This window comes from Pseudophryne corroboree, chromosome 2, assembly GCF_028390025.1.
Source record: "Pseudophryne corroboree isolate aPseCor3 chromosome 2, aPseCor3.hap2, whole genome shotgun sequence".
Classification (NCBI taxonomy): domain Eukaryota; kingdom Metazoa; phylum Chordata; class Amphibia; order Anura; family Myobatrachidae; genus Pseudophryne; species Pseudophryne corroboree.
In genome coordinates, this window is record NC_086445.1 from 703,311,499 (window position 1) to 703,335,854 (window position 24,356).

At 47.1% G+C, this 24,356-nt stretch overlaps 1 protein-coding gene across 7 annotated transcripts in view; it reads left to right on the forward strand.

The window, feature by feature from the left end:
• LOC135045518 (complement receptor type 1-like) overlaps nucleotides 1-24,356 on the forward strand; it is a 537,897-nt gene that overhangs the window by 443,612 nt on the left and 69,929 nt on the right. For 5 of the 7 annotated variants that reach the window (XM_063955306.1, XM_063955305.1, XM_063955308.1 and 2 more), the window contains one exon: nucleotides 4,982-5,161. The exons of 1 other annotated variant lie outside the window; for it this stretch is intronic. In XM_063955306.1, the coding sequence (XP_063811376.1) occupies nucleotides 4,982-5,161 (180 nt within the window). Of the gene's footprint in view, nucleotides 1-4,981; nucleotides 5,162-19,863; nucleotides 20,140-24,356 lie in introns of those variants that run through there. One more of the 7 variants, XM_063955311.1, reaches the window with a different exon arrangement.

Sequence of the window (24,356 nt, forward strand, 5' to 3'; positions counted from 1 at the left end):
GCCCAACATAAGCAGGGCACCCTGACGAACCCTCGTAATAAACGAGCAAACTTTTTTAAGGAAGGGGTCTTGGTTAGAATTGAGAGCGTAGAGAGATACAATCGTAACCATCTTATCCTCCAATTTTCCAATTAGAATGAGGAAACGTCCATTCTTGTCAGCTATCTGGGACAGCAGTTCAAACGAAACAGAGCTCCGAAAAAGAACAGCCACTCCATTGCGCTTGAAGGGGCCATTTGCAAAAAAGCCAACTGGGTATCTCCGGTCTCTCAGAGCCGGGGGACCTGCTGACGAAAAATGCGTTTCCTGCAAGGCAACTATGTCAGCTCTGTGTTTATGAAAAGTGTTCAAGGCTAGCCTGCGTTTATTGGGGGAGTTCAACCCTTTAACATTCAATGAATATATGCGTACCATTTAAAATGTAGAAAAAGCAAAAAACAGCTGACATCCCAAATTGGGGGGGGGGGGGGGGGGGGACGACAAACTAGGGAAAAAACCAGGACAGGCAGGAAAAACCAAAAGGGACCATTATATCGGGACCGCATTGCTACTGCAGGGGAAAGGTATGCAGTAGAAAAAGTATGGGGAGATGGCGGTAGTATCACCACCCGGGGTACAAAAGGCACATGTATACCTGGAGCAATAACGTATAGCCAAACTACAAGTACCAATAAGGGTACCGACAAGCACATCAACAAATAATGTAAGTGACTAGTGAGATACCCTCATGTGTACAGTAAGAAGAAAAAGAAAGATAAGAGATAGAATCAGAGGAAAATGCAGGTACACATAGTAATATAAACAGCAAATGAAGGAACCAAAAGCATACACATATATAACAGATAAACTCACGTATCCGGTATGCATTATATGGGGGATGGAGTCCCCAACCAAACATGAAGATCAGGCAGGAACTACATTAATTGGAACATTGAATACTCAGTCAGGTCGCAGACCAGTCACGAGTAAGTGGCAGGCAAGGTTTCAATGTAGAGGGCACTTTGACCGAAACATCCCAGTCATTAAGCAGCTTAACCCCAGCGTCCAGAGTGGCAAGTGGCAACTACGTAGGAGGAATTCTCATGGGAAATCACCAATTTCACTGGGAAGCCCCATCTGTATCTAATGTCATGAGAACGTAGTGCCTCCGTGATAGGAGCCAGAGCTCTACGTTTAGAGATGGTCAGTGCCGAGAAGTCAGGAAATATTTGTATGCCTCCAAGCGTATCCGAATCAGACGCAGATCTGGCAGCTTGCATTATCCGTTCCTTGGTCGTGAAGAAGTGAACACGGAGGAGGGTATCCCGAGTGTATGAGGCGAAAAACGACCGTGGTTTCGGAAGCCGGTTAATGCGATCGATGAGAAGGTCTCTGTCATCCGCCCAAGGTAGCAGTTTGCGGAAGAGGGACATAGCATAGTCCAGAAGTTCCAAAATGGCCACAGAGTCTGGGATACCTCGGATTTTAATATGATTTCTCCGCGACCTGTCCTCTATATCCGCCAGTTTGTCTTTATACGTCTCCATCTCAGCTTGTTGTCGGTCATGGGCCGAAATAAGGTCATTATTTTACGTTCAAGATGGTCTGTGCGATCACCTAAAGCAGTTAGCTCCACTTTAACTTCACGGATAGCCAGAGAGAGGTCTTGAGTGAGCTCAGATTTAAAAGCCGCAAGGACTTGACACAGATTCTTGACAGTGAGAGGATCCGTAGAATTAGAGTCCACCCCAGGGACCGATAAGGAATGGCCAGAACTCTCCTTAGGATGGTCAGGTTGGCTCAATGGGATGGAGCTCTCGGCAGGAGACGAGGAGATACGAGCCCCTTTTTGATTAGAGAAAGCCACCGGGGGAGGGAGTACGTCCTTAATTTTTTTAGGGGGCATCATTAGAAGGCTGCAGTAGAAGGAGTAGACGAGTGAAACTGGAAGGCCAATGCGTCACAGGCCCTGGAGGCAGAGTAGTATGCTGGTTCCAAACAGAAGCTACTATGTATGCATGAGAACCCCGGGTGGAGGCGTAGAGAGGACAGAGCACATCACATTCCTATTCAAACATTATTACATGCAGGAGATCTTTGCAGGGTCGGGGAGAAACAACAAATATGAGAGAGGCACAACAGGGGATTCCAGCAGGAATTGGCAGCACTACCACATAATGGAATATACACCCCAAGGGAGATGTAGTAGAAAAAGCTGGAGGAGAGCCCCAGGCGGATATCACTGGTCCTGGTCCAGCTCAGGGTTCAGTTTCAGCCTCAGAAGGGGACAGAACTGCGGAGATGCACAGACTGAAGAATCCAAAATAGGCGCTGGCTGTGAATGTCTCCTTCCCAGCTGGAGACAGAGGTGGATCCCAGGCACACAGGAGTAAAAGCACAAGGGCCCACGGGTCCTCAGCCTCTGCCCCCAGAGACCCTCCAGGAGCCTGCAGGGAGAGGTAGGAGCCGTCCGGCGGAGCCACGTCCCGTTTTCCCGGGTCCCGGAAGTCCGGCCCGGGTAGGCTTGAAAATTTAGTCCCCGGCTTCAGGGCAGAAGGTAGGCCGCAATCTGCAGGAGCCTCCAGGAGTGCTCCCCGATTCCACGGACCTCACCAACTGGCCAGCGCAAAGCAGGAGGAATGGGGGAGAGGGCACCAGGCTGAAAGGAGCAGAGATGGATGTGCAGGGAGGGAGAGAAGTGCCCGAAATCCTGGAGCTCTGCTGAGACACTTCCACTCACAGCAGCAGCTAGGCCACGCCCCCCACAGTACATGTTTTGCAGGTAACCCAGCAAGTGGACAGGTGTATTAATTACTCACTGACACATTTTAAAAGGCCTACAGGTGGAGCTAATTATGTCACGTGTGATTCTATGAAGAGATCTGCAAAACATGAACCGTGTGGGGTCCTGAGGACCGAGTTTGAGAACCTGTGCTGTAGATTATACAGTACCTGTAGATGCTATTAAAGTTTAAGAGACAAATCCTTTATGAAGCATACTTCCGAATTGTCCCCATTTTTCGTGGCCCAGTCCCTGCGGACTGCAGTATCCTGTAGTGGGGAAGATGGGAGGCTTCCTGTCACTCGACGCTTGCTTAGCAGAGCAGCAGTGAATAGACGCTATGCGGCATGCACATGTGCACAGCGTCTATTCACAAGAGACAGAGGAGCTGGGGGCATGCAGAGAGCGCTGGACATGCCCCCACAATGATAAAAATGGGAGGCGTGGCCAGGGCCGTTTCTAGCCAATTTGGCTCCCAGTGCGAGATTTAAAAATGCGCCCCCCCCCCCCCCCCCATAGATATAAAGAGGAAAAGCATGCGCGCGCCGAAGGCGCGCGCGCTCCCGGTAAGGGGGCGTGACCTCATTAAAATGGGCGTGGCTTTGTTAAGATAGGCGTGGCCTCATCTGATCTCATCAACACGGCCACCACAGGATATTAAAAAAAAAAAGTCCTCATTTTACACATTACAGCAGGCACACTACCCCATTTTACACAGCACGGCAGGCAAGTGTCCCCATTTTACACAGTACGACAGACACGTGCCCCCATTTTACACATTGCGGCAGGAAAAAGTGTCCCCATTTTACACAGTACGACAGGCAAGTGTCCGCATTTTACACATTGCGGCAGGAAAAAGTGTCCTCATTTTACACATTGCGGCAGGAAAAAGTGTCCTCATTTTACACAGTACGACAGGCAAGTGTCCCCATTTTACACATTGCGGCAGACAGGTGTCCCCATTTTACACATTGCGGCAGACAGGTGTCCCCATTTTACACATTGCGGCAGACACGTGCTCCCATTTTACACAGTACGCAGGCAAGTGTCCCCATTTTACACACTGCGGCAGACACGTGCCCCCATTTTACACAGTACGCAGGCAAGTGTCCCCATTTTACACACTGCGGCAGACACGTGCCCCCATTTTACACAGTACGCAGGCAAGTGTCCCCATTTTACACACTGCGGCAGACAGGTGTCCCCATTTTACACATTAAGGCAGACAGGTCCCCATTTTACACATTAAGGCAGACAGGTCCCCATTTTACACATTAAGGCAGACAGGTCCCCATTTTACACATTGCGGCAGACAGGTGTCCCCATTTTACACATTGCGGCAGACAGGTGTCCCCATTTTACACATTGCGGCAGACACGTGCCCCCATTTTACACAGTACGCAGGCAAGTGTCCCCATTTTACACACTGCGGCAGACACGTGCCCCCATTTTACACAGTACGCAGGCAAGTGTCCCCATTTTACACACTGCGGCAGACACGTGCCCCCATTTTACACAGTACGCAGGCAAGTGTCCCCATTTTACACACTGCGGCAGACAGGTGTCCCCATTTTACACATTAAGGCAGACAGGTCCCCATTTTACACATTAAGGCAGACAGGTCCCCATTTTACACATTAAGGCAGACAGGTCCCCATTTTACACATTACTGCAGGTGGTGGGTAGGGAGAAAGGGAGAGAGAGGGAGAGGGGCTGACTTACATTTGTAGCGGTTCTCGCCGCTCTTCAGCCGCCTCTCCCTCCTCGTCTGCGCGGCTCCCCCTTCTCCCTCCTCCCGAGTGTCCAGCTCGGGGGGCGGGGTTTCGCGGAATGACGCGTTTGCGTCGTGACGTCACGACGCAATCGCGTCATTCTGCGAAACCCCGCCCCCCGAGCTGGGCACTCGGGAGGAGGGAGAAGGGGGTTTCAAAGTATGAAGAAGTGCCGCGGCGGGCGCCCCGTGCGGTTGCACGGCTCGCCCGCCGCAAGAAACGGCACTGGGCGTGGCTCACAATCGTGCCATTCCAGCAAAGCCACGCCCCTGTTTACTGTGGCCATGCCCGCCTTTAGCTTGCAGTAGTCCCGACTTGGCTGCTCTCAGTGGTGGAGGTATGATTTAGGACTGTTTTTTCATATGTGCGGGTGTCATGTTTAATACACTTTTGATTATTTGCCACAGGCTGGATCTAGAGTGTAATATTTGTATTTGTTCTCTTTCAGTTGTATCCTGTCCCTCTCCTCCTACTATTACAAAGGGATTTTTCTATCCGGTAAAAGACTATTATACGTATCTTGACTCTGTGACATATACTTGCAATGGAACCTCATCACTTATAGGTGAACAGTCTCTGGCCTGTAATGAAAAAGGAGAATGGAGTCCGGATGCTCCTGAGTGCAGAGGTTAGAAATGCTTTTGCCATATACAGTATGTGTCAGTTTTAAATGATCACTGTTCTAAATGCAATTATTTAACAGGGTTATAAGTAGAGATGAGCGGGTTCGGTTTCTTTGAATCCGAACCCGCACGAACTTCACTTTTTTTTCCACGGGTCCGAGCGACTCGGATCTTCCCGCCTTGCTCGGTTAACCCGAGCGCGCCCGAACGTCATCATGACGCTGTCGGATTCTCGCGAGGCTCGGATTCTATCGCGAGACTCGGATTCTATATAAGGAGCCGCGCGTCGCCGCCATTTTCACTCGTGCATTGAGATTGATAGGGAGAGGACGTGTCTGGCGTCCTCTCCATTAGAATAGAGATAGATAGATTAGATAGAGAGAGATTGTGCAGAGTCGCAGACAGAGTTAGTTTACCACAGTCAGTGACCAGTGCAGTTGCTAGTTAACTTTTATTTAATATAATATAATATCCGTTCACTTCTCTCTGCTATATCCGTTCTCTGCCTGAAAAAAAAAACGATACACAGCACAGTCAGTCACACAGTGTGACTCAGTCTGTGTGCACTCAGCTCAGCCCAGTGTGCTGCACAGTCATCAATGTATAAATTAAAAGCTTATAATTAATTGTGGGGGAGACTGGGGAGCACTGCAGGTTGTTAGCAGGAGCCAGGAGTACAATTATATTAATTAACAGTGCACACTTTTGCTGCAGGAGTGGTGACCAGTGCCTGACCACCAGTATAGTATTGTTGTATACTACTAATATCTCTTTAAATATCAACCAGTCTATATTAGCAGCAGACACAGTACAGTGCGGTAGTTCACGGCTGTGGCTACCTCTGTGTCGGCACACGGCAGGCAGTCCGTCCGACCAGAATTGTATTATTTATTATTATATACCTACCACCTAACCGTGGTTTTTTTTTCATTCTTTATACCGTCATAGTGTCATCCTAATTGTTACGAGTATACTACTATCTCTTTATCAACCAGTGTACAGTGCGGTAGTTCACGGCTGTGGCTACCTCTGTGTCGGCACACGGCAGGCAGTCCGTCCGACCAGAATTGTATTATTTATTATTATATACCTACCACCTAACCGTGGTTTTTTTTTCATTCTTTATACCGTCATAGTGTCATCCTAATTGTTACGAGTATACTACTATCTCTTTATCAACCAGTGTACAGTGCGGTAGTTCACGGCTGTGGCTACCTCTGTGTCGGCACACGGCAGGCAGTCCGTCCGACCAGAATTGTATTATTTATTATTATATACCTACCACCTAACCGTGGTTTTTTTTTCATTCTTTATACCGTCATAGTGTCATCCTAATTGTTACGAGTATACTACTATCTCTTTATCAACCAGTGTACAGTGCGGTAGTTCACGGCTGTGGCTACCTCTGTGTCGGCACACGGCAGGCAGTCCGTCCGACCAGAATTGTATTATTTATTATTATATACCTACCACCTAACCGTGGTTTTTTTTTCATTCTTTATACCGTCATAGTGTCATCCTAATTGTTACGAGTATACTACTATCTCTTTATCAACCAGTGTACAGTGCGGTAGTTCACGGCTGTGGCTACCTCTGTGTCGGCAGTCGGCAGGCAGTCCGTCCATCCATAATTGTATTATTATTATAATATATACCACCTAACCGTGGTTTTTTTTTCATTCTTTATACCGTCGTCATAGTGTCATACTAGTTGTTACGAGTATACTACTATCTCTTTATCAACCAGTGTACAGTGCGGTAGTTCACGGCTGTGGCTACCTCTGTGTCGGCAGTCGGCAGGCAGTCCGTCCATCCATAATTGTATTATTATTATAATATATACCACCTAACCGTGGTTTTTTTTTCATTCTTTATACCGTCGTCATAGTGTCATACTAGTTGTTACGAGTATACTACTATCTCTTTATCAACCAGTGTACAGTGCGGTAGTTCACGGCTGTGGCTACCTCTGTGTCGGCAGTCGGCAGGCAGTCCGTCCATCCATAATTGTATTATTATTATAATATATACCACCTAACCGTGGTTTTTTTATACCACCTAACCGTGGCAGTCCGTCCATAATTGTATACTAGTATCCAATCCATCCATCTCCATTGTTTACCTGAGGTGCCTTTTAGTTCTGCCTATAAAATATGGAGAACAAAAAAGTTGAGGTTCCAAAATTAGGGAAAGATCAAGATCCACTTCCACCTCGTGCTGAAGCTGCTGCCACTAGTCATGGCCGAGACGATGAAATGCCAGCAACGTCGTCTGCCAAGGCCGATGCCCAATGTCATAGTACAGAGCATGTCAAATCCAAAACACCAAATATCAGTAAAAAGCCTCTTTTTTTCTTTGCGTCATGTGCTGTTTGGGGAGGGTTTTTTGGAAGGGACATCCTGCGTGCCACTGCAGTGCCACTCCTAGATGGGCCCGGTGTTTGTGTCGGCCACTAGGGTCGCTAATCTTACTCACACAGTCAGCTACCTCATTGCGCCTCTTTTTTTCTTTGCGTCATGTGCTGTTTGGGGAGGGTTTTTTGGAAGGGCCATCCTGCGTGACACTGCAGTGCCACTCCTAGATGGGCCCGGTGTTTGTGTCGGCCACTAGGGTCGCTAATCTTACTCACACAGTCAGCTACCTCATTGCGCCTCTTTTTTTCTTTGCGTCATGTGCTGTTTGGGGAGGGTTTTTTGGAAGGGCCATCCTGCGTGACACTGCAGTGCCACTCCTAGATGGGCCCGGTGTTTGTGTCGGCCACTAGGGTCGCTTATCTTACTCACACAGCGACCTCGGTGCAAATTTTAGGACTAAAAATAATATTGTGAGGTGTGATGTGTTCAGAATAGGCTGAAAATGAGTGTAAATTATGTTTTTTGAGGTTAATAATACTTTGGGATCAAAATTACCCCCAAATTCTATGATTTAAGCTGTTTTTTAGGGTTTTTTGAAAAAAACACCCGAATCCAAAACACACCCGAATCCGACAAAAAAAATTCGGTGAGGTTTTGCCAAAACGCGGTCGAACCCAAAACACGGCCGCGGAACCGAACCCAAAACCAAAACACAAAACCCGAAAAATTTCCGGCGCTCATCTCTAGTTATAAGAAGAGATGTGCACCGGACATGTTTCGGGTTTTGGTTTTGGATTCGGTTCCGCGGTCGTGTTTTGGATTCGGACACATTTTGGCAAAACCTCCCTTAAGATTTTTTGTCGGATTTGGGTGCGTTTTGGATTCGGGTGTTTTTTTTTTTAAACCCCTCAAAAGCAGCTTAAATCATAGAATTTGGGGGTAATTTTGATCCCATAGTATTATTATCCTCAATAACCATAATTTCCACTCATTTCCAGTCTATTCTGAACACGTCACACCTCACAATATTATTTATAGTCCTACAAATTGCACCGAGGTCGCTGGATGACTAAGCTAAGCGACCCTAGTGGGCGGCACAAACACCTGGCCCATCTAGGAGTGGCACTGCAGTGTCAGACAGGATGGCACTTAAAAAATAGTCCCCAAACAGCACATGATGCAAATAATAAATAAAAAAGAGGTGCAAGATGGAATTGTCCTTGGGCCCTCCCACCCACCCTTATGTTGTATAAACAGGACATGCACACTTTAACAAACCCATCATTTCAGCGACAGGGTCTGCCACACGACTGTGGCTGAAATGATTGGTTGGTTTGGGCCCCCACCAAAAGAGAAGCAATCAATCTCTCCTTGCACAAACTGGCTCTGCAGAGGCAAGATGTCCACCTCCTCCTCATCCTCCGATTCCTCACCCCTTTCACTGTGTACATCCCCCTCCTCACAGAGTACTAATTTGTCTCCACTGGAATCCACCATCACAGGTCCCTGTGTACTTTCTGGAGGCAATTGCTGGTAAATGTCTCCACGGAGGAATGTATTATAATTCATTTTGATGAACATCATCTTCTCCACATTTTCTGGAAGTAACCTACTATGCCGATCGCTGACAAGGTGTCTTTCGGAGTACACACTGAAGGGGGGGCTACTTAGGGGAAAAAAAGCCAGTGTGTGCAAGGGCCTCCAAATTGCCTCTTTTTCCTGCCAGTACACGTACGGACTTTTTGACATGCCTACAGTGATGCTGTCACTCATATAATCCTCCACCATTCTTTCAATGGTGACAGAATCATATGCAGTGACAGTAGATGACATGTCAGTAATCGTTGGCAGGTCCTTCAGTCCGGACCAAATGTCAGCACTTGCTCCTGACTGCCCTGCATCACCGCCAGCGGGTGGTTTTGAAAATGTGATCCTTTTCCTGGCAGCTCCAGTGGCGGGAGAAAATGAAGGAGGAGCTGTTGGCGGGTCAAGTTCCGCTTGACTTGACAAGTGTCTCACCAGCAGGTCTTTGAACATCTGCAGACTTGTGTCTGCTGGAAAGAGAGCTACAACATAGGCTTTAAACCTAGGATCGAGCACGGTTGCCAAAATGTAGTCCCACATGCCTAGCGGAATCGCTCCGTTTTAGCTCCTCCTTCAATCTCTTCAGCTGCTTCTGCAAAAGCCTGATTAGGGGAATGACTTGACTTAGGCTGCCAGTGTCTGAACTGACTTCACGTGTGGCAAGTTCAAAGGGTTGTAGAACCTTGCACAACGTTGAAATCATTCTCCACTGCACTTGAGTCAGGTGCATTCCCCCTCCTTTGCCTATATCGTAGGCAGATGTATAGGCTTGAATGGCCTTTTGCTGCTCCTCCATCCTCTGAAGCATATAGAGGGTTGAATTCCACCTCGTTACCACCTCCTGCTTCAGATGATGGCGGGGCAGGTTCAGGAGTGTTTGCTGGTGCTCCAGTCTTCGGCATGCAGTGGCTGAATGCCGAAAGTGGCCCGCAATTCTTCTGGCCACAGACAGCATCTCTTGCACGCCCCTGTCGTTTTTTTAAAAATTCTGCACCACCAAATTCATTGTATGTGCAAAACATGGGACGTGCTGGAATTTGCCCACATGTAATGCACGCACAATATTGGTGGCGTTGTTCGATGTCACAAATCCCCAGGAGAGTCCAATTGGGGTAAGCCAATCTGCGATGATGTTCCTCAGTTTCCGTAAGAGGTTGTCAGCTGTGTGCCTCTTATGGAAAGCGGTGATACAAAGCGTAGCCTACCTAGGAACGAGTTGGCGTTTGCGAGATGCTGCTACTGGTGCTGCCACTGCTGTTGTTGCTGCGGGAGGCAATACATCTACCCAGGGGGGCTGTCACAGTCATATAGTCCTTAGTCTGCCCTGCTCCACTTGTCCACATGTCTGTGGTTAAGTGGACATTGGGTACAACTGCATTTTTTAGGACACTGGTGACTCTTTTTCTGACGTCTGTGTACATTCTCGGTATCGCCTGCCTAGAGAAGTGGAACCTAGATTGTATTTGGTACCGGGGACACACTACCTCAAGAAATTCTCTAAGTCCCTGTGAACTAACGGTGGATACCGGATGCACGTCTGACACCAACATAGTTGTCAAGGCCTGAGTTATCCGCTTTGCAACAGGATGACTGTTGTGATATTTCATCTTCCTTGCAAAGGACTGTTGGTCAGTCAATTGCTTACTGGAAGCAGTACAAGTGGTCTGCCGGCTTCCCCTCTGGGATGACGATCGACTCCCAGCAGCAACAACAGCAGCGCCAGCAGCAGTAGGCGTTCCACTCAAGGATCCATCGGAGGAATCCCAGTTAGGAGAGGACTCGTCAGTCTTGCCAGCGACATGGCCTGCAGGACTATTGGCATTCCTGTCTAAGGAGGAAATTGACATTGAGGGAGTTGGTGGGGTGGTTTGCAGGAGCTTGGGTACAAGAGGAAGAAGGGATTTAGTTGTCAGTGGACTGCTTCTGCTGTCACCCAAAGTTTCTGAACCTGTCAATGACTTCTGATGAATGCGCTCCAGGTGACGTATAAGGGAGGATGTTCCTAGGTGGTTAACGTCCTTACCCCTACTTATTACAGCTTGACAAAGGCAACACACGGCTTGACACCTGTTGTCCGCATTTCTGTTAAAATAATTCCACACCGAAGAGGTAATTTTTTTTTGTATTTTCACCAGGCATGTCAATGGCCATATTCATCCCACGGACAACAGGTGTCAACCCGGGTGCATGACTTAAACAAACCACCTCACCATCAGAATCCTCCTTGTCAATTTCCTCCCCAGCGCCAGCAACACCCATATCCTCATCCTGGTGTACTTCAACAGTGACATCTTCAATTTGAATATCAGGAACTGGACTGTGGGTGCTCCTTCCAGCACTTGCAGGGGGCGTGCAAATGGTGGAAGGAGCCACCTCTTCCCGTCCAGTGTTGGGAAGGTCAGGCATCGCAACCGACACATTTGGACTCTCCTTGGGGATTTGTGATTTAGAAGAACGCACAGTTCTTTGCTGTGCTCTTGCCAGCTTAACTCTTTTCATTTTTCTAGCGGGAGGATGAATGCTTCCATCCTCATGTGAAGCTGAACCACTAGCCATGAACATAGGCCAGGGCGTCAGCCGTTCCTTGCCACTTTGTGTCGTAAATGGCATATTGGCAAGTTTACGCTTCTCCTCAGACAATTTTAATTTAGATTTTTGGGTCATCATTTTACTGAACTTGTGCTTTTTGGATTTTACACGCTCTCTACTATGACATTGGGCATCGGCCTTGGCAGACGGCGTTGATGGCATTTCATCGTCTCTGCCATGACTAGTGGCAGCAGCTTCAGCATTAGGTGGAAGTGGATCTTGATCTTTCCCTATTTTACCATACAAATTTTTGTTCTCCATTTTTTAATGTGTGGAATTATATGCCAGTAATATATCTGGAATTAGACGGCAGTAATCACTAGATAGATACCAGATACCACTGTGACTGGAATGATGCTGACCTATGCACAGTGACAGGATACTACCACAACACCCCACAGCAGCAAGATGCAGCACAAGACACTAGAGATGAGCGGGTTCGGTTCCTCGGAATCCGAACCCGCCCGAACTTCAGTTTTTTTTACACGGGGCCGAGCGACTCGGATCTTCCCGCCTTGCTCGGTTAACCCGAGCGCGCCCGAACGTCATCATCCCGCTGTCGGATTCTCGCGAGACTCGGATTCTATATAAGGAGCCGCGCGTCGCCGCCATTTTCACACGTGCATTGAGATTCATAGGGAGAGGACGTGGCTGGCGTCCTCTCCGTTTATAGAGAAGAGAGTGAGACAGTAGAGAGAGACACAGTAGTAATTTTGGGGAGCATTAGGAGGAGTACTAGTAGTTACTTGCTGAAGTGATACTGTAGATAGTGTGACTGTATTATCTGACTTGTGGGGGAGACACTGACAGTGGGGAGCAGTTAGAGTCTGAGAGCAAGACTCAGGAGTACATATAACGTACAGTGCACACTTTTGCTGCCAGAGTGCCACACTGCCATTGTGACCACACTGACCACCAGTATAATATATATTGTGATTGTCTGCTTTGGAGTACTACTTGCAAGTTGCTGATAGTGTGACCAGTGACCTGACCACCAGTTTAACAATCACCAGTGAGTTTAATATATATATATATATAATTGTATATAATATATACATAATATTGTATACCACCTACCCGTGGTTTTTTTTCTTTTCTTTCTTCTTTATACATACTACTATAGTAGCTTACTGTAGCAGTCTGCGGTGCTGCTGAGCTGACAGTGTCCAGCAGGTCCGTCATCAGTCATTACATAATAAATATATATACCTGTCCGGCTGCAGTACTAGTGATATTATATATATATATATATTGATTTCATCTCATTATCATCCAGTCTATATTAGCAGCAGACACAGTACGGTAGTCCACGGCTGTAGCTACCTCTGTGTCGGCAGTCGCTCGTCCATCCATAATTGTATACCACCTACCCGTGGTTTTTTTTTTTCTTTCTTCTTTATACATACTACTATAGTAGCTTACTGTAGCAGTCTGCGGTGCTGCTGAGCTGACAGTGTCCAGCAGGTCCGTCATCAGTCATTACATAATAAATATATATACCTGTCCGGCTGCAGTACTAGTGATATTATATATATATATATTGATTTAATCTCATTATCATCCAGTCTATATTAGCAGCAGACACAGTACGGTAGTCCACGGCTGTAGCTACCTCTGTGTCGGCAGTCGCTCGTCCATCCATAATTGTATACCACCTACCCGTGTTTTTTTTTTTCTTTCTTCTTTATACATACTACTATAGTAGCTTACTGTAGCAGTCTGCGGTGCTGCTGAGCTGACAGTGTCCAGCAGGTCCGTCATCAGTCATTACATAATAAATATATATACCTGTCCGGCTGCAGTACTAGTGATATTATATATATATATATATTGATTTCATCTCATTATCATCCAGTCTATATTAGCAGCAGACACAGTACGGTAGTCCACGGCTGTAGCTACCTCTGTGTCGGCAGTCGCTCGTCCATCCATAATTGTATACCACCTACCCGTGGTTTTTTTTTTTTCTTTCTTCTTTATACATACTACTATAGTAGCTTACTGTAGCAGTCTGCGGTGCTGCTGAGCTGACAGTGTCCAGCAGGTCCGTCATCAGTCATTACATAATAAATATATATACCTGTCCGGCTGCAGTACTAGTGATATTATATATATATATATATATATATTGATTTCATCTTATTATCATCCAGTCTATATTAGCAGCAGACACAGTACGGTAGTCCACGGCTGTAGCTACCTCTGTGTCGGCAGTCGCTCGTCCATCCATAATTGTATACCACCTACCCGTGTTTTTTTTTTTCTTTCTTCTTTATACATACTACTATAGTAGCTTACTGTAGCAGTCTGCGGTGCTGCTGAGCTGACAGTGTCCAGCAGGTCCGTCATCAGTCATTACATAATAAATATATATACCTGTCCGGCTGCAGTACTAGTGATATTATATATATATATATTGATTTCATCTCATTATCATCCAGTCTATATCAGCAGCAGACACAGTACGGTAGTCCACGGCTGTAGCTACCTCTGTGTCGGCAGTCGCTCGTCCATCCATAATTGTATACCACCTACCCGTGGTTTTTTTTTTCTTCTTTATACATACTACTATAGTAGCTTACTGTAGCAGTCTGCGGTGCTGCTGAGCTGACAGTGTCCAGCAGGTCCGTCATCAGTCATTACATAATAAATATATCTACCTGTCCGGCTGCAGTACTAGTGATATTATATATATATATATATATATTGATTTCATCTCATTATCATCCAGTCTATATTAGCAGCAGACACAGTATGGTAGTCCACGGCTGTAGCTACCTCTGTGTCGGCAGTCGCTCGTCCATCCATAATTGTATACCACCTACCCGTGGTTTTTTTTTTTTTTTTCTTTATACATACTACTATAGTAGCTTACTGTAGCAGTCTGCGGTGCTGCTGAGCTGACAGTGTCCAGCAGGTCCGTCATCAGTCATTACATAATAAATATATATACCTGTCCGGCTGCAGTACTAGTGATATTATATATATATATATATTGATTTCATCTCATTATCATCCAGTCTATATTAGCAGCAGACACAGTACGGTAGTCCACGGCTGTAGCTACCTCTGTGTCGGCAGTCGCTCGTCCATCCATAATTGTATACCACCTACCCGTGGTTTTTTTTTTTTCTTTCTTCCTTATACATACTACTATAGTAGCTTACTGTAGCAGTCTGCGGTGCTGCTGAGCTGACAGTGTCCAGCAGGTCCGTCATCAGTCATTACATAATAAATATATATACCTGTCCGGCTGCAGTACTAGTGATATTATATATATATATATATTGATTTCATCTCATTATCATCCAGTCTATATTAGCAGCAGACACAGTACGGTAGTCCACGGCTGTAGCTACCTCTGTGTCGGCAGTCGCTCGTCCATCCATAATTGTATACCACCTACCCGTGGTTTTTTTTTTTTCTTTCTTCTTTATACATACTACTATAGTAGCTTACTGTAGCAGTCTGCGGTGCTGCTGAGCTGACAGTGTCCAGCAGGTCCGTCATCAGTCATTACATAATAAATATATCTACCTGTCCGGCTGCAGTACTAGTGATAATATATATATATATATTGATTTCATCTCATTATCATCCAGTCTATATTAGCAGCAGACACAGTACGGTAGTCCATGGCTGTAGCTACCTCTGTGTCGGCAGTCGCTCGTCCATCCATAATTGTATACCTCCTACCCGTGGTTTTTTTTTTCTTTCTTCTTTATACATACTACTATAGTAGCTTACTGTAGCAGTCTGCGGTGCTGCTGAGCTGACAGTGTCCAGCAGGTCCGTCATCAGTCATTACATAATAAATATATATACCTGTCCGGCTGCAGTACTAGTGATATTATATATATATATATATATATTGATTTCATCTCATTATCATCCAGTCTATATTAGCAGCAGACACAGTACGGTAGTCCACGGCTGTAGCTACCTCTGTGTCGGCAGTCGCTCGTCCATCCATAATTGTATACCACCTACCCGTGGTTTTTTTTTTTCTTTCTTCTTTATACATACTACTATAGTAGCTTACTGTAGCAGTCTGCGGTGCTGCTGAGCTGACAGTGTCCAGCAGGTCCGTCATCAGTCATTACATAATAAATATATCTACCTGTCCGGCTGCAGTACTAGTGTGATATAATATATATTGATTTCATCTCATTATCATCCAGTCTATATTAGCAGCAGACACAGTACGGTAGTCCACGGCTGTAGCTACCTCTGTGTCTTTTAGTTGTGCCTATTAAAATATGGAGAACAAAAATGTTGAGGTTCCAAAATTAGGGAAAGATCAAGATCCACTTCCACCTCGTGCTGAAGCTGCTGCCACTAGTCATGGCCGAGACGATGAAATGCCAGCAACGTCGTCTGCCAAGGCCGATGCCCAATGTCATAGTACAGAGCATGTAAAATCCAAAACACCAAATATCAGTAAAAAAAGGACTCCAAAATCTAAAATAAAATTGTCTGAGGAGAAGCGTAAACTTGCCAATATGCCATTTACCACACGGAGTGGCAAGGAACGGCTGAGGCCCTGGCCTATGTTCATGGCTAGTGGTTCAGCTTCACATGAGGATGGAAGCACTCAGCCTCTCGCTAGAAAAATGAAAAGACTCAAGCTGGCAAAAGCACCGCAAAGAACTGTGCGTTCTTCGAAATCCCAAATCCACAAGGAGAGTCCAATTGTGTCGGTTGCGATGCCTGACCTTCCCAACACTGGACGTGAAGAGCATGCGCCTTCCACCATTTGCACGCCCCCTGCAAATGCTGGAAGGAGCACCCGCAGTCCAGTTCCTGATAGTCAGATTGAAGATGTCAGTGTTGAAGTACACCAGGATGAGGAGGATATGGGTGTTGCTGGCGCTGGGGAGGAAATTGACAAGGAGGATTCTGATGGTGAGGTGGTTTGTTTAAGTCAGGCACCCGGGGAGACACCTGTTGTCCGTGGGAGGAATAGGGCCGTTGACATGCCTGGTGAAAATACCAAAAAAATCAGCTCTTCGGTGTGGAAGTATTTCACCAGAAATGCGGACAACATTTGTCAAGCTGTGTGTTGTCTTTGTCAAGCTGTAATAAGTAGGGGTAAGGACGTTAACCACCTCGGAACATCCTCCCTTATACGTCACCTGCAGCGCATTCATAATAAGTCAGTGACAAGTTCAAAAACTTTGGGCGACAGCGGAAGCAGTCCACTGACCAGTAAATCCCTTCCTCTTGTAACCAAGCTCACGCAAACCACCCCACCAACTCCCTCAGTGTCAATTTCCTCCTTCCCCAGGAATGCCAATAGTCCTGCAGGCCATGTCACTGGCAATTCTGACGAGTCCTCTCCTGCCTGGGATTCCTCCGATGCATCCTTGCGTGTAACTCCTACTGCTGCTGGCGCTGCTGTTGTTGCTGCTGGGAGTCGATGGTCATCCCAGAGGGGAAGTCGTAAGCCCACTTGTACTACTTCCACCAAGCAATTGACTGTCCAACAGTCCTTTGCGAGGAAGATGAAATATCACAGCAGTCATCCTGTTGCAAAGCGGATAACTGAGGCCTTGACAACTATGTTGGTGTTAGACGTGCGTCCGGTATCCGCCGTTAGTTCACAGGGAACTAGACAATTTCTTGAGGTAGTGTGCCCCCGTTACCAAATACCATCTAGGTTCCACTTCTCTAGGCAGGCGATACCGAGAATGTACACGGACGTCAGAAAAAGACTCACCAGTGTCCTAAAAAATGCAGTTGTACCCAATGTCCACTTAACCACGGACATGTGGACAAGTGGAGCAGGGCAGGGTCAGGACTATATGACTGTGACAGCCCACTGGGTAGATGTATGGACTCCCGCCGCAAGAACAGCAGCGGCGGCACCAGTAGCAGCATCTCGCAAACGCCAACTCTTTCCTAGGCAGGCTACGCTTTGTATCACCGGTTTCCATAATACGCACACAGCTGAAAACCTCTTACGGCAACTGAGGAAGATCATCGCGGAATGGCTTACCCCAATTGGACTCTCCTGTGGATTTGTGCATCGGACAACGCCAGCAATATTGTGTGTGCATTAAATATGGGCAAATTCCAGCACGTCCCATGTTTTGCACATACCTTGAAGTTGGTGGTGCAGAATTTTTAAAAAAACGACAGGGGCGTGCAAGAGATGCTGTCGGTGGCCAGAAGAATTGCGGGACACTTTCGGCGTACAGGCACCACGTACAGAAGACTGGAGCACCACCAAAAACGCCTGAACCTGCCCTGCCATCATCTGAAGCAAGAAGTGGTAACGAGGTGGAATTCAACCCTCTATATGCTTCAGAGGTTGGAGGAGCAGCAAAAGGCCATTCAAGCCTATACAATTGAGCACGATATAGGAGGTGGAATGTACCTGTCTCAAGCGCAGTGGAGAATGATTTCAACGTTGTGCAAGGTTCTGCAACCTTTTGAACTTGCCACACGTGAAGTCAGTTCAGACACTGCCAGCCTGAGTCAGGTCATTCCCCTCATCAGGCTTTTGCAGAAGAAGCTGGAGGCATTGAAGGAGGAGCTAAAAGGGAGCGATTCCGCTAGGCATGTGGGACTTGTGGATGGAGCCCTTAATTCGCTTAACAAGGATTCACGGGTGGTCAATCTGTTGAAATCAGAGCACTACATTTTGGCCACCGTGCTCGATCCTAGATTTAAAACCTACCTTGGATCTCTCTTTCCGGCAGACACAAGTCTGCTGGGGTTCAAAGACCTGCTGGTGAGAAAATTGTCAAGTCAAGCGGAACGCGACCTGTCAACATCTCCTCCTTCACATTCTCCCGCAACTGGGGGTGCGAGGAAAAGGCTCAGAATTCCGAGCCCACCCGCTGGCGGTGATGCAGGGCAGTCTGGAGCGACTGCTGATGCTGACATCTGGTCCGGACTGAAGGACCTGACAACGATTACGGACATGTCGTCTACTGTCACTGCATATGATTCTCTCACCATTGAAAGAATGGTGGAGGATTATATGAGTGACCGCATCCAAGTAGGCACGTCAGACAGTCCGTACTTATACTGGCAGGAAAAAGAGGCAATTTGGAGGCCCTTGCACAAACTGGCTTTATTCTACCTAAGTTGCCCTCCCACAAGTGTGTACTCCGAAAGAGTGTTTAGTGCCGCCGCTCACCTTGTCAGCAATCGGCGTACGAGGTTACTTCCAGAAAATGTGGAGAAGATGATGTTCATTAAAATGAATTATAATCAATTCCTCCGTGGAGACATTGACCAGCAGCAATTGCCTCCACAAAGTACACAGGGAGCTGAGATGGTGGATTCCAGTGGGGACGAATTGATAATCTGTGAGGAGCGGGATGTACACGGTGATATATCGGAGGATGATGATGAGGTGGACATCTTGCCTCTGTAGAGCCAGTTTGTGCAAGGAGAGATTAATTGCTTCTTTTTCGGTGGGGGTCCAAACCAACCCGTCATTTCAGTCACAGTCGTGTGGCAGACCCTGTCACTGAAATGATGGGTTGGTTAAAGTGTGCATGTCCTGTTTATACAACATAAGGGTGGGTGGGAGGGCCCAAGGACAATTCCATCTTGCACCTCTTTTTTCTTTCATTTTTCTTTGCGTCATGTGCTGTTTGGGGAGTGTTTTTTGGAAGGGCCATCCTGCGTGACACTGCAGTGCCACTCCTAGATGGGCCAAGTGTTTGTGTCGGCCACTAGGGTCGCTTATCTTACTCACTGTCACGATCCGGGTATCTGGACGCCATTACTTACCCTTCAGATGCCTCCTAAGGCTGGCTCAGCGTTCCAGGACCGGATTCCGCTGTTCCTGAGTTTCCACATGCAGAATGTCAGAGTGGTGATTTCATCAGCCGCGGCCTCCGCTGTGCCCGCGTGGTTAAATGTGCGCTTGTCAGTCTGGCGTCTCCTGTCTCCTGTGGCCGGCGTCGCCATTACTGTTTCAATTCTCACATGGATTACAAACCAAACTTCCCTCCAAGTGTCTGCATGGGCGCAGCCATCTTGGATTTTGTCATCTGATTATTTCCACCAATCTGCTGTCTGTATTGTTGATTTGCATAATTGCCTAGCCAACCCCTTCCTTGCTGCAGGTATAAGTATGCTGTGCCTGAGCAAGGAAGGCGTCAGTGCTTTGGTTGTCTAACCTAGTTCCAGTTTGTCTCTCTCCTGTGGTTGTCTTCCAGGTTCCAGCTCCTGTCTCCAGACTTCTGCTATAGAGACCCGCACCAGCATTCCATCTGCGGTGTAGCCTGACTCCCCGATCCATTCTGGACTCACCTGTTTCCAGCTACAACAATCACCTGCTTCCAGCCCAGCTTCCAGCAGTGTACAGCTTCTCTTAAAGGGCCAGTGTCCTTTCTGCAGTTTACCACTCTCCACCGGTATTATTATTTCACCGCTCTCAAACAATCACCTGCTTCCAGCCCAGCTTCCAGCAGTGTATAGCTTCTCTTAAAGGGCCGGTGTCCTTTTCTGCAGTTTACCACTCTCCACCGGTATTATTATTTCACCGCTCTCAAACTCCAAACTTCATTATTATTTCATCGCTCTCAAGTTCGTTTATTATTTAACTGGTTCCAGCCAGTATCCACTCCGTACCAACAACAGTCTGGTTCCAGCCAGTATCCACAGCAGCCGTTTTACCTTCAGCAGCCCAGCCTTTCCTGGAACATCAGCTGGTACGATCCTGGGTTCTCTCCATTGCTACAGTCAGGCCTGGTAAGGACTTTCCAACTAGAAGATTATAAGAACTGTCTCACACTACCAGTGCCTGTGGCCCTTGCCACCCTGTAGTACCCAGGAATTGTATTTATCCTCTGTTGACTTTTATGTTTCCTTTACTGCTGCTGTGTTACGGAATTTGTCATAATAAACATCATTGACTTTTATCCTGGTTGTCGTGGTCACGCCTTCGGTCAGTTATTCTACATGTTACTTACATGTCTAGGGGTCTGATACAACCTCCCAGGTTCCGTTACATCTCAGCCCCTACAACTGAGGCTGCCTCCTGTCAGCTCAGGCCCTCAGTTGTGACACTCACACAGCTACCTCATTGCGCCTCTTTTATTCTTCTTTGCGTCATGTGCTGTTTGGGGAATGTTTCTTGGAAGGGCCATCCTGCGTGACACTGCAGTGCCACTCCTAGATGGGCCAGGTGTTTGTGTCGGCCACTAGGGTCGCTTAGCTTACTCACACAGCTACCTCATTGCGCCTCTTTTTTTCTTCTTTGCGTCATGTGCTGTTTGGGGAGTGTTTTTTGGAAGGGCCATCCTGCGTGACACTGCAGTGCCACTCCTAGATGGGCCAGGTGTTTGTGTCGGCCACTAGGGTCGCTTAGCTTACTCACACAGCTACCTCATTGCGCCTCTTTTTTTCTTCTTTGCGTCATGTGCTGTTTGCGGAGTGTTTTTTGGAAGGGCCATCCTGCGTGACACTGCAGTGCCACTCCTAGATGGGCCAGGTGTTTGTGTCGGCCACTAGGGTCGCTTATCTTACTCACACAGCTACCTCATTGCGCCTCTTTTTTTCTTCTTTGCGTCATGTGCTGTTTGGGGAGTGTTTTTTGGAAGGGCCATCCTGCGTGACACTGCAGTGCCACTCCTAGATGGGCCAGGTGTTTGTGTCGGCCACTAGGGTCGCTTATCTTACTCACACAGCTACCTCATTGCGCCTCTTTTTTTCTTCTTTGCGTCATGTGCTGTTTGGGGAGTGTTTTTTGGAAGGGCCATCCTGCGTGACACTGCAGTGCCACTCCTAGATGGGCCAGGTGTTTGTGTCGGCCACTATTGTCGCTTAGCTTACTCACACAGCTACCTCATTGCGCCTCTTTTTTTCTTCTTTGCATCATGTGCTGTTTGGGGAGTGTTTTTTGGAAGGGCCATCCTGCGTGACACTGCAGTGCCACTCCTAGATGGGCCGGGTGTTTGTGTCGGCCACTAGGGTCGCTTAGCTTAGTCATCCAGCGACCTCGGTGCAAATTTTAGAAAAATAATATTGTGAGGTGTGAGGTATTCAGAATAGACTGAAAATGAGTTGAAATTATGGTTTTTGAGGTTAATAATACTTTGGGATCAAAATGACCCCCAAATTCTATGATTTAAGCTGTTTTTTAGGGTTTTTTTAAAAAAACACCCGAATCCAAAACACACCCGAATCCGACAAAAAAAATTCGGTGAGGTTTTGCCAAAACGCGGTCGAACCCAAAACACGGCCGCGGAACCGAACCCAAAACCAAAACACAAAACCCGAAAAATTTCAAGTGCACATTCCTACAAGACACTGGACTTTTAGTCACCACTGACACTGACCAGTGATACTGAGCACTGATAAGGATACTAGAACTGACACTGGGCAGCGAGAACAGCACTGGACTACTGTACTGTACTACTATATACTGGTCACCACAATGCAGCACTGACACTGAGCACTGATATTGAGCACTGTTCAGGATACTAGAACTGACACTGGGCAGCGAGATACAGCAATGGGCGACTGTACTGTACTACTATATACTGGTCACCACAATGCAGCACTGACACTGACCAGTGATACTGAGCACTGATGAGGATACTAGAACTGACACTGGGCAGCGAGAACAGCACTGGACTACTGTACTGTACTTCTATATACTGGTCACAATGCAGCACTGACACTGAGCACAGATATTGAGCACTGTTCAGGATACTAGAACTGACACTGGGCAGCCAGAACAGCACTGGACTACGGTACTGTACTACTATATACTGGTCACCACAATGCAGCACTGACACTGACCAGTGATACTGAGCACTGATGAGGATACTAGAACTGACACTGGGCAGCGAGAACAGTGCTGGACTACTGTACTGTACTACTATATACTGGTCACCACAATGCAGCACTGACACTGACCAGTGACACTGAGCACTGTTCAGGATACTAGAAGTGACACGGAGCAGCAAGATACAGCAATGGGCTACTGTACTGTAGTACTATATATACTGGTGGTCACCACAATGTAGCACTGACACTGAGCACAGATATTGAGCGAGCACTGATCAGGATACTAGAAGTGACACGGAGCAGCAAGATACAGCAATGGGCTACTGTACTGTAGTACTATATACTGGTGGTCACCACAATGTAGCACTGACACTGAGCACAGATATTGAGCTTTTAAGGCAGAGAACGTAGTCACGTCCTCTCCACTCAATCTACAATGCACGAGTGAAAATGGCAGTGACATGCGGTTCTTTATATGGACTCCGAATATTGCGAGAATCCGACAGCGGGATGATGACGTTTTGCCTCGTTCGGGTTAACCGAGCAAGGCGGGAAGAACCGAGGCTGCCTCGGACCCGTGTAAACCACGTGAAGTTCGGGGGGGGGGGGGGGGGGTTCGGATCTCGATGAACCGAATCCGCTCATCTCTAGTTATAAGTATGTATATAAAATTATTATGACCCCTGGTTTAGTTCTTTGTTGGGCCACCTTTTGCCCTTGGTATGGCTTGAATTCTTCTAGGCATGGATTCTGTCATGGAAAGGTCGGTATGTTTTGTGAGTCATTTTGGCCCAAATGTGATGACCTGCATCTTCCAGTTCCTGAAGGGTTGATGGTAGTGGATCTATTTGTGGGATCCATCTTTCCATGCTTTCATGCTGTTGTCTCCATGGGGGTAATTCAGAGTTGATCTCAGCAGCAAATTTGTTAGCAGTTGGGCAAAACCATGTGCACTGCAGGTGTGGCAGATATAACATGTACAGAGAGAGATAGATTTGGGTTGGTTATCTTGTTTCTGTGCAGGGTAAATACTGTCTGCTTTATTTTTACACTGCAATTTAAATTTCAGTTTGAACACAGTCCACCCAAATCTAACTCTCTCTGCACATGTTATATCTGCCCCCCCCCCCTGCAGTGCACATGGTTTTGCCCAACCTAACAAATTTGCTGCTGCGATCAACTCTGAATTACCCCCCATATCCTTACCCTACAATCTATATGGTGTAATTGAAACATGATTGTCAGAACACATGACCCTTTTTCAAACATTTACTGTCCTGGGGGTGTTATACCCTGTTTGCAGCAAATAGCAATGGCATACAGACAGTCCTTTTGCGTCGTTAATTCATACAATGTTATGTGTGGCTTAATTCTTGTTGAGGGGCCATCTAAATTGGTCCTTGTTGGAGGGTATCAGTATGGGATGACCCCAGATCACAATGTCCCTTGCAGGTGTGTGAGGATGGTCGCTGACGCTAGCGTACTGGGGAATTCAGAGGTACCTTGCTGTAAAGTCTGTGAGCATTGTCCCTGTTGTCACAATATCGGCCAGTCACCGGGAAGCAGATAGTGTATATCCGTGGATCTAGGGCTACACACTATCTGCTTCCCGGTGGCCGGCCGAGATGGGACCTTGCTAAGTCTCAAGTTACTAGACCCCCACCGTACAGTGGCCCTCATTCCGAGTTGTTCGCTCGGTATTTTTCATCGCATCGCAGTGAAAATCCGCTTACTACGCATGCGCAATGTTCGCACTGCGACTGCGCCAAGTAACTTTACTATGAAGAAAGTATTTTTACTCACGGCTTTTTCTTCGCTCCGGCGATCGTAATGTGATTGACAGGAAATGGGTGTTACTGGGCGGAAACACGGCGTTTCATGGGCGTGTGGCTGAAAACGCTACCGTTTCCGGAAA